At 43.2% G+C, this 15,170-nt stretch overlaps 1 protein-coding gene across 16 annotated transcripts in view; it reads left to right on the plus strand.

The window, feature by feature from the left end:
- bcas3 (BCAS3 microtubule associated cell migration factor) overlaps positions 1 to 15,170 on the plus strand; it is a 474,526-nt gene that overhangs the window by 114,773 nt on the left and 344,583 nt on the right. For all 16 annotated transcript variants that reach the window (XM_088299829.1, XM_088299828.1, XM_088299825.1 and 13 more), the window contains one exon: positions 13,160 to 13,253. In XM_088299829.1, the coding sequence (XP_088155955.1) occupies positions 13,160 to 13,253 (94 nt within the window). The remainder of the gene's footprint in view (positions 1 to 13,159; positions 13,254 to 15,170) is intronic.

Below are 15,170 nucleotides of genomic sequence, written 5' to 3' on the forward strand. Positions count from 1 at the left end.
ACATATCCCCAGAGACGTATAGACAACGGTTCTGTTCACCTGCTATCCTGCCCAATGAGACACCAACTGAGACCTACCACCGTCTGAGATGCCTGTACTGATGATGGATTCGTCCAGACCAGCTCACCGAGGAGCAGATTGGGGAGATGGTCATTTTGGAGCAGCTTCTCCAGGTCCTTCCGGCAGATGTCCGCACCTGGGTCAAGGAGCACGAACCTGAGGATGGCCTGACCGCAGCGAAGCTGGCGTTACAGTACCAGAATGCTCGCCGAGGAGATCCTGCACGTTTTACCAGCTCAGCGCCACGGAGGCTCAGCAATCTACACCACAGCAGTCCGGTAGAGAGCCCAGCTATGACCCCAACTCTGCTAGCAACCAGATCACCAGATCGCAAACCAAACGGGGGCTGGAACCCTTACCGGATTTGGATGACAGTCTGTGTGTGGGGGGCACCAAGGGGCCTAGGAAATCCAGGCGCCAAATGCGTTTTGAGAAACAGCTAATGCTAAATGATCAAGATCATAAAAGTCTGATTGTAGATGAAATGTGGAAGGTACCAGACAATATAGCAGAGTTACAGAGGCAGGATGTGACTTTAAAACCGTCTTACAAAATGATGGATACTGAAGCCAATGCTAATGTTAATGGCAAAGAACAGTTTATTGTGGTTGATGATGTGTTATATATCAATGGCAATGCTCAGAAAGGCCTGGTTATACCTGCTCCCTGTAGACAGCTGTTAATGGACGTTGCACACACGCTCCCTTGGGCCGGCATTTTGGCCATCACAAAACCTTTTTGCGTATCAGTAGTCGTTTTTTCTGGCCGGGTATGTATAAAGACATCGACACATATTGCGCCACCTGTCCTGCATGCCAAATGACATCTCCGGCTTGCCCTCCTCCATCCACTCCCACTAATTGCCACTCCATTTCGCAGGATAGCAATGGATATTGTTGGCCCATTGATCAAGAGTACCCGGGGACACCAATACATTCTTGTAGTCTGTGACTATGCCACCAGATGCCCCGAGGCGTTCCCGTTACATACAATCACTGCTCCTGCTGTCCTCCATTCCCTGGTGCAGTTGTTCTCCAGAGTTGGAATCCCGGATGAAATCCTGACTGATCAGGGCACTAACTTCACCTCTCGTCTGTTACAGTTATTTCATAAACAGATTGGGATCACTGCTTAACGAACCTCACCCTATCATTCTAAGACGGACGACCTCGCCGAATGGTTCAATCAGACATTAAAGAGGATGCTTCAGAAGTTTGTGAGCGACACAGGAAGAGACTTGGACCGGTGGTTGCCATTTGCTCTCTTTGCCTACCGTGAGGTACCTCAGGCCTCTACTGGATTTTCTCCCTTCGAGTTACTGTATGGATGGGATGTGCAAGGATCCTTGGACCTCCTGGGAAAGGCATGGACTGCCCCTGAACCCAACGCCAAAAAGCAGCAGATGTGGTCTGACCAGCAGGCCCGAAGAAGAGACTTTCAGCCAGGTCAAAGAGTTCTTCTGCTACTTCCCTCCTCCAGTAGAAAGTTGTTGGCCAAGTAGCAAGGACCATAAACCATCACAAGGCATGTGGGGCCTGTCACTTATGAAGTGTATCAGCCGGATAAGAAAAAGCTCAGGCAGGTCTACCACGTGAACCTATTGAAGGAATGGAGAGTGGCATCATCTGTCGCTCCTGATGCGGTATGTCAGGTGAGGAAGGTGGAAGAGGAGGAGGAAGAGGAGCACCCCGGGGTTCCCGCAGTAATCGACGCCTCAGAACCGCTTGTGGCCCATCTTTCTCGCGACCAGGCTGTTGACCTTCTGAGGATCTTTCAGAAGACGCCGACTCTCTTCATGCTAGAGCCAGGCCAGACCACAATGGTGGAGCATGTGAGTCGGTTGAAGGAACACAATCCCATCCGTCAGCGTCCTTACCGTGTTGCCCAACAACTCGTGGCACAGCTCAGGAAGGAGGTGGAATCAATGCTGAAGCTTGGAGGTATTGAGCCATCAACGTCGGAGTGGTGTAGTCCAGTTGTGATTGTCTTTAAGAAGGACGGGTCGCTGCGCATCTGCATCGATTTTCGAAAGGTCAATTCCATTTCAGAGTTCGATGCCTATCCAATGCCAAGGAATGATAAACTCTTGGACTGCATTGGCTCAGCTGCATTCATCACCACTCTGGACTCGTGCAAAGGCTACTGGCTGGTGCCATTAGAGGCCTCCAGTCGTCCCTACACTGCCTTAGAATACCACTGGGACTGTTCCAGTTTACAGTTATGCCATTTGGCTTGCATGGGGCTCCTGCAACCTTTCAATGCCTTATAGATAAAGTCCTTCAGGGCTGCAAAGCATTCAGTGCAGCTTACCTAAACGATGTGGTAATTTTCAGTGGTACCTGTGAGGAGCACGTCCAGCAACTCAGGACCATCCTGGAGAAGATCAGAGTAGCAGGACTGACCTTGAATGTGTCCGAGTGTGAATGGGCTCGCCAGGAAACTAGGTACCTTGGCTATCAGCTGGGAAGAGGTGAGGTACGACCTCAGGTGGATAAGGTTGAAGCGATCCAGAAGTGTCCTCGTCCTCGGACCAAAAAGGAGGTGCGATCCTTTGTGGGCCTGGCAGTGTGGTATCGGAGGTTTGTGCCACAGTTTGCCACAATAGCGGCCCCACTCCCTCCGCTGACCACAAAAGACCACAGGAACCCTGTGAGCTGGACGAGTGTGAAACGGCCTTCGGAACCCTAAAGACTCTTCTATGTTCTTCTCCAGTTTTGCACAGTCCTAATTTCGGCCGCCGATTCTTTGTTCAGGTAGATGCCTCGGAGGTCGGTCTTGGGGCAGTCCTGGCTCAGGGTGAGTCCCGAGCAGAGCAGCCCATATTGTACCTCAGCCGCTAACTGTTTCCTTGAGAGTCCAGGTATTCGGTGGTAGAAAAAGAGGGACTGGCCATCAAATGGGCTCTGGAGAGTCTTAAGTACTACTTGCTTGGCAGAGAGTTTGATCTAGAGACAGACCATCGAGCCCTGGCATGGATCAACTTGATGAAGGACCACAACGACTGACTGATGTGCTGGTACCTTTCATTGCAGCCATTCAAGTTTGTGGTACGACACCGGTCTGGAAAGTCCAACGTCGTAGCAGACTACCTATCCAGGTTGCCAAGACTTTGTCAACCCTTGGGAGGAGGAGGATAGTGTGACGGAGTGGCCCCGTCAGGCGCATATACACGCACCCACATACACACACACACACGCACACACATACCATAAAGCTGTTTTCCGTAGATATCGTCAACTCTGCCTGCGCTCAGAGAGTTTGTCGGTCAAACCAACTTCCCTTCCGTAGTCCTCACGGTCCACAAACATTTCTCCGGTGTCCGCCTGTCATTCGTGGCGCGCCACTGTCAAACCGAGCGCCGCGGTTACTTCCGGGTATTGTAGCGTCATGCGCGGGATGTCTGCGGTTGGCAGGTCATGGCGAAGTACTGCGTTTCAAGATAAATATGTTTTTTTTTTTTGTTTTGTTTTGGGTAGTCTAAGAGAGCAGGATTATGGCTGGTTGAATGATTATATTTTCTACAATTATGAATATTATTAGTGATGATATAAGTGTGTTCTGAAAAAGAGAACAATCATGTTTTGCGTTAATTGGCTTAGGAGAGTGGCCTAGGGTTTAAAAGGTGGCCATCCGGTGTCTTTGGGGGAGTGTGAGCGTGTGCTTGTTACAGAGAAGAGCAACGAATTCGTATGTACGGAGCAATATTTTGGACTGATATATTCAATAAAAGTGGAAGAATTCGACACCCTTCGGCTTGGTCATAGTCTTACTTGAGAGCCGTTTTTGAACCCCGTAACAACGAAATTTGTCATTTTTGGCAAAAAGCTGTCACCGTGGCTTTGTACAGTTTGTCAATCTGATAATAAAAATAAAAAAGTTCATAAACATCCCCCGCCCCCGTCTCATACTAACATGCAGACACACCGCCACACAGCAAAAACACACACACGCAAACACACACACTCTGTGACTGAGACATGACGTTAACCACAAAAATACATTTTTTTTTTTTTTTAATTTCCCGGTGACAAATTTAGCAGACTGTATTGGTAATATGGCATTTAAATACCTAAGCTGTGGGCAATTTGTAACGTGACTTTGTGAAGTAATTACTTACATGTTGCGGGCGTAGCAACTGCAGGTTAGTGGTTTGCGATCCTCCATGATAACAAACAGTCCGGATGATGATTGACACTTGAAACAGTTCTTTAAAATTTGATTTAAAATGAATAAGCCCTGCAGTGAATGCAATCCAAAACAGTCACCATCCATTCCCTTCTTGTTTAGCCAGCAAGTTTTGAGAGCAGCGAGGACTTGACTGTGCGAGCTCTCTCCCACATGTTAAAAATGTAATTCTAAAAAAAACAATCTACCTTTTTATTCAATGTACCTGCAATTTGCAACAGTAATAGGTTACAGGTTTTTTTGTATCCTTAATACATAACGCCGGTAGATGTATTTCCTTAACCCCCTGCCCCCTGCTCCAAGCTTGTGCGCACGTCGTGCAAACGTGCGCACCCGACGCTGTCGCAAAGTGTCACCACTCGCGAGATGGTGCGCCCCCTTGCCCCCCCGCCCGGATGATGGTCCCTGACACAAACTATACGTGCCCTAGGCACGCAAATCCTGCTGGTTGCGCAATTTCCTCCAGGATGTTAAAAGAGCTTGTCAACTCATCAATTGTTCTTCAATCCGATTAAGTCCATGCTATTTTAATATCCAGCAGCGAAGGGTGGAAATACAGTTAAAAAGGAAAAGCCACGGCTTTTCATCATCACGCTCCTTTTTTGTTTTTTTTCCTCAAACTTCAATATTTTTTTTAATAAATATGGTGACTCCCAGACTGTTTTCACTAGCTCCTTTACACGAGTGGTTGTTTTGATCACGTGGGCATTGCAGGCTCGCTCCCGACAGTGCTGGAAACAAGAACCGATTCTCGATGGACTGCTCGTCTACGAGCAAGAATATCTGAGATTTTGGATGTAGTCCGTTAAATACAATATTATTTTTTTGGCTGATATCGGAATCAAATCCGATACACATTATTGGATCGGGATACCCCGATGCGAAACATTACAGGAAGTCCGCAATTTTGAGTATTCTTTCAAATTTTGTCCAATTTTCATCCTTTTATGGAGGTCACATTTTAAAAAAGTCATATTGTAGATTTTATCCCATTGTCTTGAAACTCTTGTTCAAGATGACAAGTAAAAGCAAAGATATTTATTTTGTTGAAAGCTGTTGCAGTAGCGATGCATTGTATGCCAGGAAGAAATATCCTGATTATCATTGTCTAAACCAGGGGTCGGGAACCTTTTTGACTAAGAGAGCCATGAAAGCAAAATATTTGGAAATTTATTTCAGTGAGAGCCATATAATATATTTTAAAAGTGAATTCAACTAAATGTCATTATAATAAGCCTCTGAATTTATTCTTTTAAATAATGTTGTTATAATACTCACCATTAATGCGACTTCTGGTGCTGCATGGATTTGCAAATGTCTTTGTAGTCTGGTTGGTACTTGGTGAGGTTAAGCTTCATGCAAGCGTTGAGACTTTCATCCGTTAAACGTGATCGTAGATCGGACTTGATGTTTTTAAGATGTGAGAATGACTGCTCACATGCATACGTAGATCCAAACATGGACAACACAGCAATACTCACACGCTGCAGTGTGTAGTATGTGACAGGAAGCGCGTTCCAAGTTTTGAGAATCAGCTGGTCTTCGGGTTGAAGTTTTTTCATTTCTGTCCACATGTGCTTGCTCGCCAACTCCGCTTTCTGTCGTGTGATTCTTTCCAAATCTTCATTCAGTGACTTGAACTTGTTCACCCACATGTCTGAGGCCTTCAGGTAAGACACTTCTGCTTCAAAATCTCTGACGGAGACACCAGCAATGTAACTCAGGTCGGCTGTGTTCAGTGAACACTCGGTTGGATGGGTGATGAACTTAAAAAGACGAGCGTGCTCACGAAATTCTCCAAAGCGTGCTTTGAAGGACTGTAGGAGACTGGATGTGAAGCCAGCTAGCTGGTGGAGATCAAAGTTTTGAATGGGCTCACTTGCTGTGCATGCATCTTTAAACTGGCTCAGTTTTTCAAAATGTAGTACACGACCTGTTTCAAGATCCATAATGAAGAGCTCTAGCTTGTTTTCAAAAGCAAACACAGCTTGTTGAAGGGATAACACTGTATTTCCAATGCCTTGCATTTTCACGTTGAGCTGGTTCAGATGTTTAGTCATATCTACGAGATAGTAAAACTTGAGGAGCCACTCAGTTTCGGCTAGCTCAGGATGCTCGATGCCTTTCATTTCAAGGAAAGTCTGGATTTTGTTCAGGCAAGCCGCAAAACGGCTAAGCACCTTCCCTCTTGACAACCAACGCACATTGCTGTGCAAAAGCAGACCAGGATAGTTATTTCCAACTTCATCCAGCAGTGTTTTAAACTGGCGATCATTTAAGGCTCGGGCAGCAATAAAGTTGATCACACGAATGACCAGCGACATCACTTCACCAAACTGCCTGTCACACATCTGAGCACAAAGTGCCTCCTGGTGTAGAATGGAATGAAAACTTAAGATGGGTCTATTTTCATGTTCACGAAGAAGCGCCACAAATCCTTTGTTTTTCCCCACCATACACGGAGCACCATCAGTACACACTGAGAGAAGTTTATCCATAGGTAGATTTTTTTCTTGAGCAAACTCCATGAAAGACTTGAATAAATCCTCACCTCTTGTGGACCCTTTTATTGGCAGAACAGCAAGACTTTCTTCGCGCAGTGTGTCATCAACAGCATATCTTGCAATCACGCTGAACTGCGACAAATGGCTCACGTCTGTTGACTCATCCAAAGCCAGGGAAAAGAACGGCGCTGCATTTATGTCCTTCACTTGCGTTCCTCCACTTTGTTTGCCATCATGATGATACGATCATGAACAGTTCTTGCCGACAGAGGCATGTCTTGTATCCGTTTGATTATCTTGTCTTTGTTCGGAAGATCATCAAAAAGTTCATTGGCTACATCCAGCATGAACGTTTTAGCATACTCGCCATCTGTGAATGGTTTTCCGTTCCTCACTATTGCTAAAGATCCAGCAAAGCTAGCGGAATTATAGTCACCTTGCCGGGTCCATACGCGGAGTTGCTGCTGGCTAGCTTGCACTCTGCTCAGTAGCTCTTGGCACGCTTTCTTTCTGCTGTCTCCCGCAGGGTATTTTGATGCAAAGGTAGTATGGCGCGTGTCGAACCGCCCGTTTCATCGATGCAATTTTGTCATTGCAAATTAGACACACCGCAGAACCTGCTCTCTCCACAAAGGTGAATTCTTCGGTCCATTCGTCCCGAAATGTACGATACTCGTCATCTTTTTTTCTTTTTGCCATCTTCTTTGTCGAAGGGTTAGCTTTGAGCTAATGACCGAGCAGACTGATTCAAAAGGGGGCGTTTACCTGTTTACCCAGCAACGGCCAACGTAGGCCAGTATCATCCAATTAAAATAATGGACAATTGCTCCTGCAGCAAACTGCAGCCCTGAACAGGACATGAGCAGTGAAAAATCGATGGATGGATTAAAACAAGTGAGAATATTTTGTTTTATCTGCGAGCCAGATGCAATCATCAAAAGAGCCACAGCTGGCTCGCGAGCCATTGGTTCCCGACCCCTGGTCTAAACATTCTTAAAAACACAGGAAATGCATATCATGCCTGGCAAAATTATCACTATTTGATTTGAGCTGGGAGGTATTCCAGAAAGCAGTTCTGGTTGGTTGTGACTTTGTTTTGAGTTGAGTCCTTCATGTTGTCAGTTGATATGGTCCTTTATATTGTTGTCTCTCAGTATTTAAGCTAAAGTTGCTCAGTGGCACGTTGTCAAGCCCTGAATTAGGTTCTTACTTGTTATTGTAGCGTTGTGCATTTTACTGAATTTCCAGTTTATATTTGCAGTTCAATTTTGCTTTAAGTACCTCATTCTTTAAGTCCCTATTTTTTCCCTTGAAGCTAGTTCTGGAGCCTAAAGGATTTATATGTTTCCCTGGGGCTCTGTTTTAGTTGTGGCGTAATCCATGGTTTCGAGTTGTGACAGATCTTTAATGTTTTGGTTGGGATTGTGTCAGGTTAAAAATGCCCTGACGCCTTTCTTAGACTGAAATTAACTTACTAAAAATGGCAGAAAACCAGAGCAAACCAGTTAAAGTTTTGTTTTTGACCGTTCGCGAAGGGGAGAGCAAGCCAGGCCGAAACAAGTGTCTTGCTTAGTTCAAACCCTTGCACTCTCTCTCACTCCTATTCGCGCTCGGCCTTTTTATTGCCGTGGCTCATGCCTTAGCAGACAATGGGGGTCTGTCTCCAGGGAGACAGGAAAGCATAAGTAACTACCGTATTTTCGCAGTCATAAGGCGCACTTAAAAGTCCCAAATCTTCCCCTAAACTAACACAGCGCCTTGTAAGGCGACTGCGCTCATTATATGGACAAAGTATCACTCGCGACCATCAACCCTTTTACTCATTGGGCTGGTTGGAGTGCATGTTAGCACACCCTGCTGGACAAGGTGTGAGTCATATATGCTTCAAAGTGACCATGACTATACATTATGTGACTATGGTGTTTGGGTGATGGTGTGGGAGAAAGCTGGACAAAAGGGCAGCTGTCCACAATGTTGTAGTCTGTCTTATCATTTATGTTATTGCAAGCAAGAAACGTCCCAGGTTTAGACAACAGACAAAAAGCCCAAAGCATAACAGCACATCTCTCTAAACAGCCATGCAAATCTCTCTAAACAGCCATGTGATTTGGCTGAGTCTGAGTGGCTCCCAGAAGGCATTGCTCTAATGGCTCCCAAGAAGCCATTGCTATATCATTTTGTGTTATTTTTATTTGTTTTTGGTATATTGATGGCATGAGAGATACATGTTTTGTGTTAATCTTATTTCTTTGTTTCATTGTTTGCTTGTATGCTGAGTTTTGGTTTTTTTTGTTTTTTTTTAAACTGTGACTCTAAGGAGTGTGGTGACCAGTGAAGTCCCTCCCCTGACGTAGTCTTGTAGACTATTGCCATGATACCTATTATTGGTTAGAGTCATTGTTAATGATAGCGATTGTCAATGGTATCATGGCAACTGTCTTTGAAATGTGGCGATTGCTTATGGTATTGAGGCAAAGTGAATTGCCATGGGCTGAGTCAGCGCGAGCAGCCGAGCTATTGCTAAGCTAAAATATATACTCATTGGGCTGTTCGGAGTGCCTGTTAGCGCCTAGCGCCTTGTGTGCTTCAAAGACAGAAATAGCACCCTCAACAGGTGTTGCACCCTTTGAGGCAGCGCGTCCTATGACTGCGAAAATACGGTAATTATCTGAGATTCCAGCAGGCAGGAAAGCATAAATCACGGTGTCAGTCAGGAATTCACACTGAACCAAGGAAATCGAAGCTCAAAGAAAAGCGTAAGTGTGTGCGTGTGTTCCAACTGTGCGTGTGTGTGCTAAAGCAATAATGTGAGTGTCTGTGTGTGTGTGTGCCAATTATCACTGATACAAATAGTGTATAAAAAACATGATTAGAAATACACAAACTATTTACATATCCTCAGCCCATCTCACAGTTGTGGAACTGATGCAGAATTTGATTTAGTCAGTAATGACAGAGACCCTGTCAGTCATATTACCATAAAAATGACCCAGTCGGGAGTCATGGTGTTGTGTGATGGCTTCTTCCATCCATTGCGGGGGAACTGCTGCACTGTAGTTTGTGACGCTATAGTTCCTTTTTATATAACAGAAGTAAATGGATGATGTTGTGATCAGCAGCTCCAAGTGGTGGCTATAAACGGGCACAGAAGGCAGATGTTCCCGTAACATAAATCCAAGATGTTTCCCCTTCTTGTTGGAATGTCCACATAGGCTACTGTTGGAATGATAATATCAAATAAATCCATTAAAGGCCCCCAAATAAAGCAGTGGGGCACCGGCATAATTAGCTAACATGGAATTAGCATTCTTGGCGATCGGCTCTGCTGCTGCGTTGATGGTGTATAAATAGATATTGCTGACCACAGCAGTGGGGAATTCCCAGGCGAGATAGAAGGGATGGAGGAACAGGGTCAACAACTCCAGGTTGGGTGCGCACACGTTATGTTCGAATTTAAGGTTGTTACACCACCTGCAATTGATGTTCAGGCAGGCCCCACCGCCTTACCTCTTCGTTCTGTCTGACCTGATTATGGTTAAATTGTCTAGGCTCACCACAAAGTTGCGAACCGACTCATTCAGCCAGGTCTTGTAGAGAGCGATGATACAGATGTCCCTGAAGGTTCTCCCAAATCGTCACCTTGCATGTAGTAGTTCCATCTTGTTATGGAGTGAACGTACATTGGACATAATGATTGGGAGAGGAAGTTTGAAGGAATGTTTGACGTACGGGTGCCAGTCTACCAAAATAGTGCCCATCAAGTTCCTTAGTTTCATTTTGGAATTGGAGGCGCTAATCCTCTCTAATCTCGTTGCACACTGAGTACAATGACAATGAAGGGCATTCTAATTCTGATTCTGATCTTATTCGGATTCTGAGTCTGATTTATCGTAAAATTTAATTCAATGCATTACTATTTGATGCACTGACTTAACATTTAACAACATTTTTAATCGCAGCATATTGGGAGGTACTTTGAAAAACATCAGATGTGCAATATATGTGCAACTCGCTGTGTGAAAAGTGTATTTGGAAGCAATTTAATTAAATATAAAAACTGGACATTCTCTGCCTCCCTGCCCTCACGCATACCTGGATTAAGGACTTTCTGACCAACAGACCCCAGACTGTGACGCTCGGCCTCGACACAGCCTCCACCCAAACGCTGAGCACCGGTTCCCCTCAAAGATGTGTGCTGAGCCCTCTCCTGTACGCTCTCTACACCTATGACTGCGGCCCGGCCCACGGAAACAACACCATTGTCAAATTTGCTGACGATACGACAGTGGTCGGTCTGATCTCAAAAGGAGACAGTTTACAGGGAGGAGTTCCAGAGACGACTTGGTGTGTGAACACACTACAGCTCAACACTGCAAAAACGAAGGAAAACGTCATCGACTTAAGGAGGAAGTCAAAACAGCGTTTTGCCCTCTCCCCTCCCTGTCGGACAGCTACACCACCCGGTGCTTCAGCAGAGCTCTGAATATCATCAAAGACAATACTCACCCGAGCTCACACCTGTTTGATCTGTTGCCCTCTGGCAGGCGCTACAGGTGCATCAAAACAAAGACTAACAGACTGAAAAACAGTTTCTATCCGAGAACCATCTCCATGCTGAACTCTCACAAAGAACTACCCTTACCTTGCAGAACAGCGACATAATGTGTTTTTATTTATCTAATTGCGTATTTGTTTTCTATTTAGTTAGTTAATCTTTAATTAAGATTCCCTTTATTAGTCCCACAATGGGGAAATTCGAGATTCGAACCCAGGCCTCCTGGGGAGACTGGGACCGAAACGCGGCGCCTTAGACCACTCGGCCATCCTGGCAGCCAATCTAATTGATATATTTAATTGAATTATTGTTGTATTGCACTGGAGCGGGGAGCTCTCTAATCTCAGTGCACACTAAGTACAATGACAATAAAGGGCTTTCTGATTCTGATTTTCATGATTGGACCTAGCTTAGGTTTTTCTCAAAATAATTGAATTTTAGAATTTTAAAATCCATGTACATTTAATATTCAACTGATGTATCTAACAATTTAAAATGAAAATGTTGCCATGTTTTTTTTAGAATAATATTACATTTTTACATGAGTAGTGAATGGATACTATCTATATCATATTTGGTAGCTAAAAGCTCTTATTTGACTGGGGGTGGTTAAACCTTTTGTCTTCAAGGACAAGATGAGGTTGGAAGAGATAATCAAAACATTTTTTATTCTAATCAAGCAAACGTTTCAATTAATAAATTACCACATATTTAGATAAATTACCATATTTTTACATCCAAATGACGAGCTGTATCAAAGGGCACAGCCCCAGTTGAGGGTGCTATTTCTGTATTTAACACTTAGACATGGCGCGCCACACTACAAGGCACATGTTAGCATGCTAGCTTGCGCATCTTATCTCAACCATGCTAGCTCGCTCATGCCAGCACTGATTGCTGCCAGTAGCAACTCCTTAAACTGATTAGAGATGTCATGGTAACGCCTCTAATGTCAGGGGAGGGATTTCACTGGTACCCACACTCCTTAGAGTCACGGTTTCAAATCAAAACCAAAAATATCTCTGAACAGCATGCAAGCAAACAACGAAACAAATACATAAAATTAACACAAAACATGTAGCTCTCATGCCATTCATATCCCCAAAAGAAATAAAAATACACAAAAACAGTACTGATGCATTCTGGGAGACTAAGCCTCAGCCAATCAGATGGCTGGTTAGAGAGATGTGAGTGGTGTGCTTTGGGCAGTGTGTTTTTATTTATTTTTTTGCAGTCTGTTGTCGAAACCTGTGATGTTTCTTGCTTGCAATAACATAAATAATAAGACAGACAACGACATAGCGGACAGCTGCCCTTTTGTCTGCTTTCTCCTGCACCATCACCGAAAAAACGTATTCACATAATGTATTTGTCACAGTCAATTCTAAGGATAGATGTATCAGACTTTGGCCAGAAGGGTGCGCTAGCATGCACTCTGAAATACCTCAAGGGGATCATGCCCGATGGTTGAGCAAGTTGCTCAGGCTATATAATAGGCGTGTTGCATTACAAGTCGCCTTGTTTGTTTTGGGGAAGATTTGGGACTTTTAAGTGTGCCTTTTGGTCGCAAAAATACGGAAATTATAACTTTTTTAAAAATGAACAAAATTATTGTTGCTTGTGGATGGACACGTTAATGGTTTTGAAATCATTTATTTAATTTTATTTTATTTTTCCAGCAAAAATCCCTGGCATCTCAACAGAGGTGTGATGGGATATCCTTTGTATCCACAAGCAAAATCCTGACAGACTGTCAAAACTTTCTGTAATAATTTGTTGAGCATAATTTGGGGTTTTATGTCCACGTGTTCTTATCTAGCTCTTTGCAAGTACTGTTTCTGTCTGATTTGTGCAGGTCTTGGTGACCGAAGACTCAGAAGGAGAAGGACTGGTAGCTCATTTTCCAGCTCATGACAAACCCATATCCTGCATGCTATTCAATCCCAGTGGTAAGACACACCCACAGTCATACATTTAGTTAAGCTATATGTTATCATCACTTTTGAAAGAAATTATGTCATCGAGAAGCAGGGTACATCTTTAAATACTGTTTCGTGTGTGTTCCTTAAGGCTGAGCAAAGACATGTCATCATCTTTAACTGAAAATTACTTTTGTCATTAAGATATTCTCACAGTAACTAATTTAAGCTTTCAGTTACCAAGCTCAATATGCCAGAAAAGAAGGACAAGAAAAAAAACCTTCAGCTAGAGTTGCAGACAGAGACAGGGGTGAAACAGTGCCTGGAAATACCAACACTTAGGATGGGAACTATTATGTCAGAAACCCATGCGGCTTGTGTGTATTGGAGACTCAACAGAGAGTGGACCAACTGAATGCCACTTCTGAGTCTGGCAGCTGGTGCTTTGCAGTGATACGGTGGATCTATTCCTAGTGGTATAATTAAAGGGACGCAGAAGTATAGTGGCAAAATGCTGCCTTCAAACAGCTGCATTGTGTGTGCCTGTTTTATCACATCTCCTCTTCATCCACCCTTAAGATCCTTGACGTAATTATTAGGTACGACTCGCCAAGGTCAAAATACAGACATGTTTTTATGAGTCGATCTATTTTTTTAGGTATAAATTTAATAGTTAAAAGTTTGTTACCGTGTTTTGCCTGTGACCAAATGAACTAGAGCGCTGTCACCAGAAATATGCTTTTACAAATTGCAAATTTTCCTAACGTGGCTACATTTATTTTTATATACACCATGAAATGAGATTATGCAAATGGTGATTTTATTTACATTTTATATACTCTTTAATGGAATTTTTTTTACTATCTAATAAAACAATACAATGTTGCTTGAGAATTGCTGCCACTAACTTGGATAGATTTGTGTAAGATTTTTAGGATTGGACTATTTTCTTCTTTTATCTTGAAGAATATGCAATATGTAGCTAATGTTGGACTCAAGCTGGATCATATCATCATTTGATCTCAAAAACAGATGAAACAATATTTACATTTCATATCAAAATTATAGTGACTCAAATTATAATGAATATCTGATGACTATATTCAAACTGTCATGGATTTCACTTGACCACATTAAAATATTGCAGATATATACATCTATATCATTACAAAATAGCTCATTTTTTATGCAAATGATGTCAATTTGGTAACCCTATGCACTTTTTTCACATTACAGCATCAAATGCTGAATATATGGTCATGCTTACAAGACCCATGAGTTGATGACTTTGTAAACAATGTCATATCTCGCCTAGTTCCTTTATGTTCACTGACATTTCTACATTTCAAGTGCATCACAATGAGCCCTTATCTAACTGGTCTCAAAATGTACCAGAATATTTTTGTAGTATGATATTTTTAAACTGCCTTTAAACATAACAAGCGAGTCGAATTCTTTCATTATTATTTCCTAATTGATCCATAAATTAACACATTGTACAGAAACACACATTTGCCTGTCATGTTTGCGCTTGTTCTTTTTTTTTAAAGTCTCTACTTTGTACCCCTTAAACTAAAACAACCTTCTCTGATTTCTAAAGCTACTGGATACAATGGCAAATTTGGTTATTTTATGACTTGTAAATTATTTGCAATGTTTTGAATTCAAATAAGTCAAAGAATTTGAGTGTTTAATTTGAATAATGGATGCATTAATTGGGGGGGCAGGGTCTGTTGTGTAAAGATTATTCTAACCTCTTTTTTTTTTTTGCTTGCAATAAAATCAATGATAAAACCGACTACGACATTGTGGACAGCAGCCCTTTTTTTCCAGCTTTCTCACGCACGTACAAGAGGGTGCTCACCCAATACAAAGTCTATCACTCCCAGTCAGTCCAGCTCTCTGTTGTCTCAAACTTTACCAGCAGGGGGTGCCCAACACACACCG

Source organism: Idiotropiscis lumnitzeri, chromosome 7, assembly GCF_059441095.1.
Source record: "Idiotropiscis lumnitzeri isolate Australia: NSW breed Sydney's pygmy pipehorse chromosome 7, RoL_Ilum_1.0, whole genome shotgun sequence".
Classification (NCBI taxonomy): domain Eukaryota; kingdom Metazoa; phylum Chordata; class Actinopteri; order Syngnathiformes; family Syngnathidae; genus Idiotropiscis; species Idiotropiscis lumnitzeri.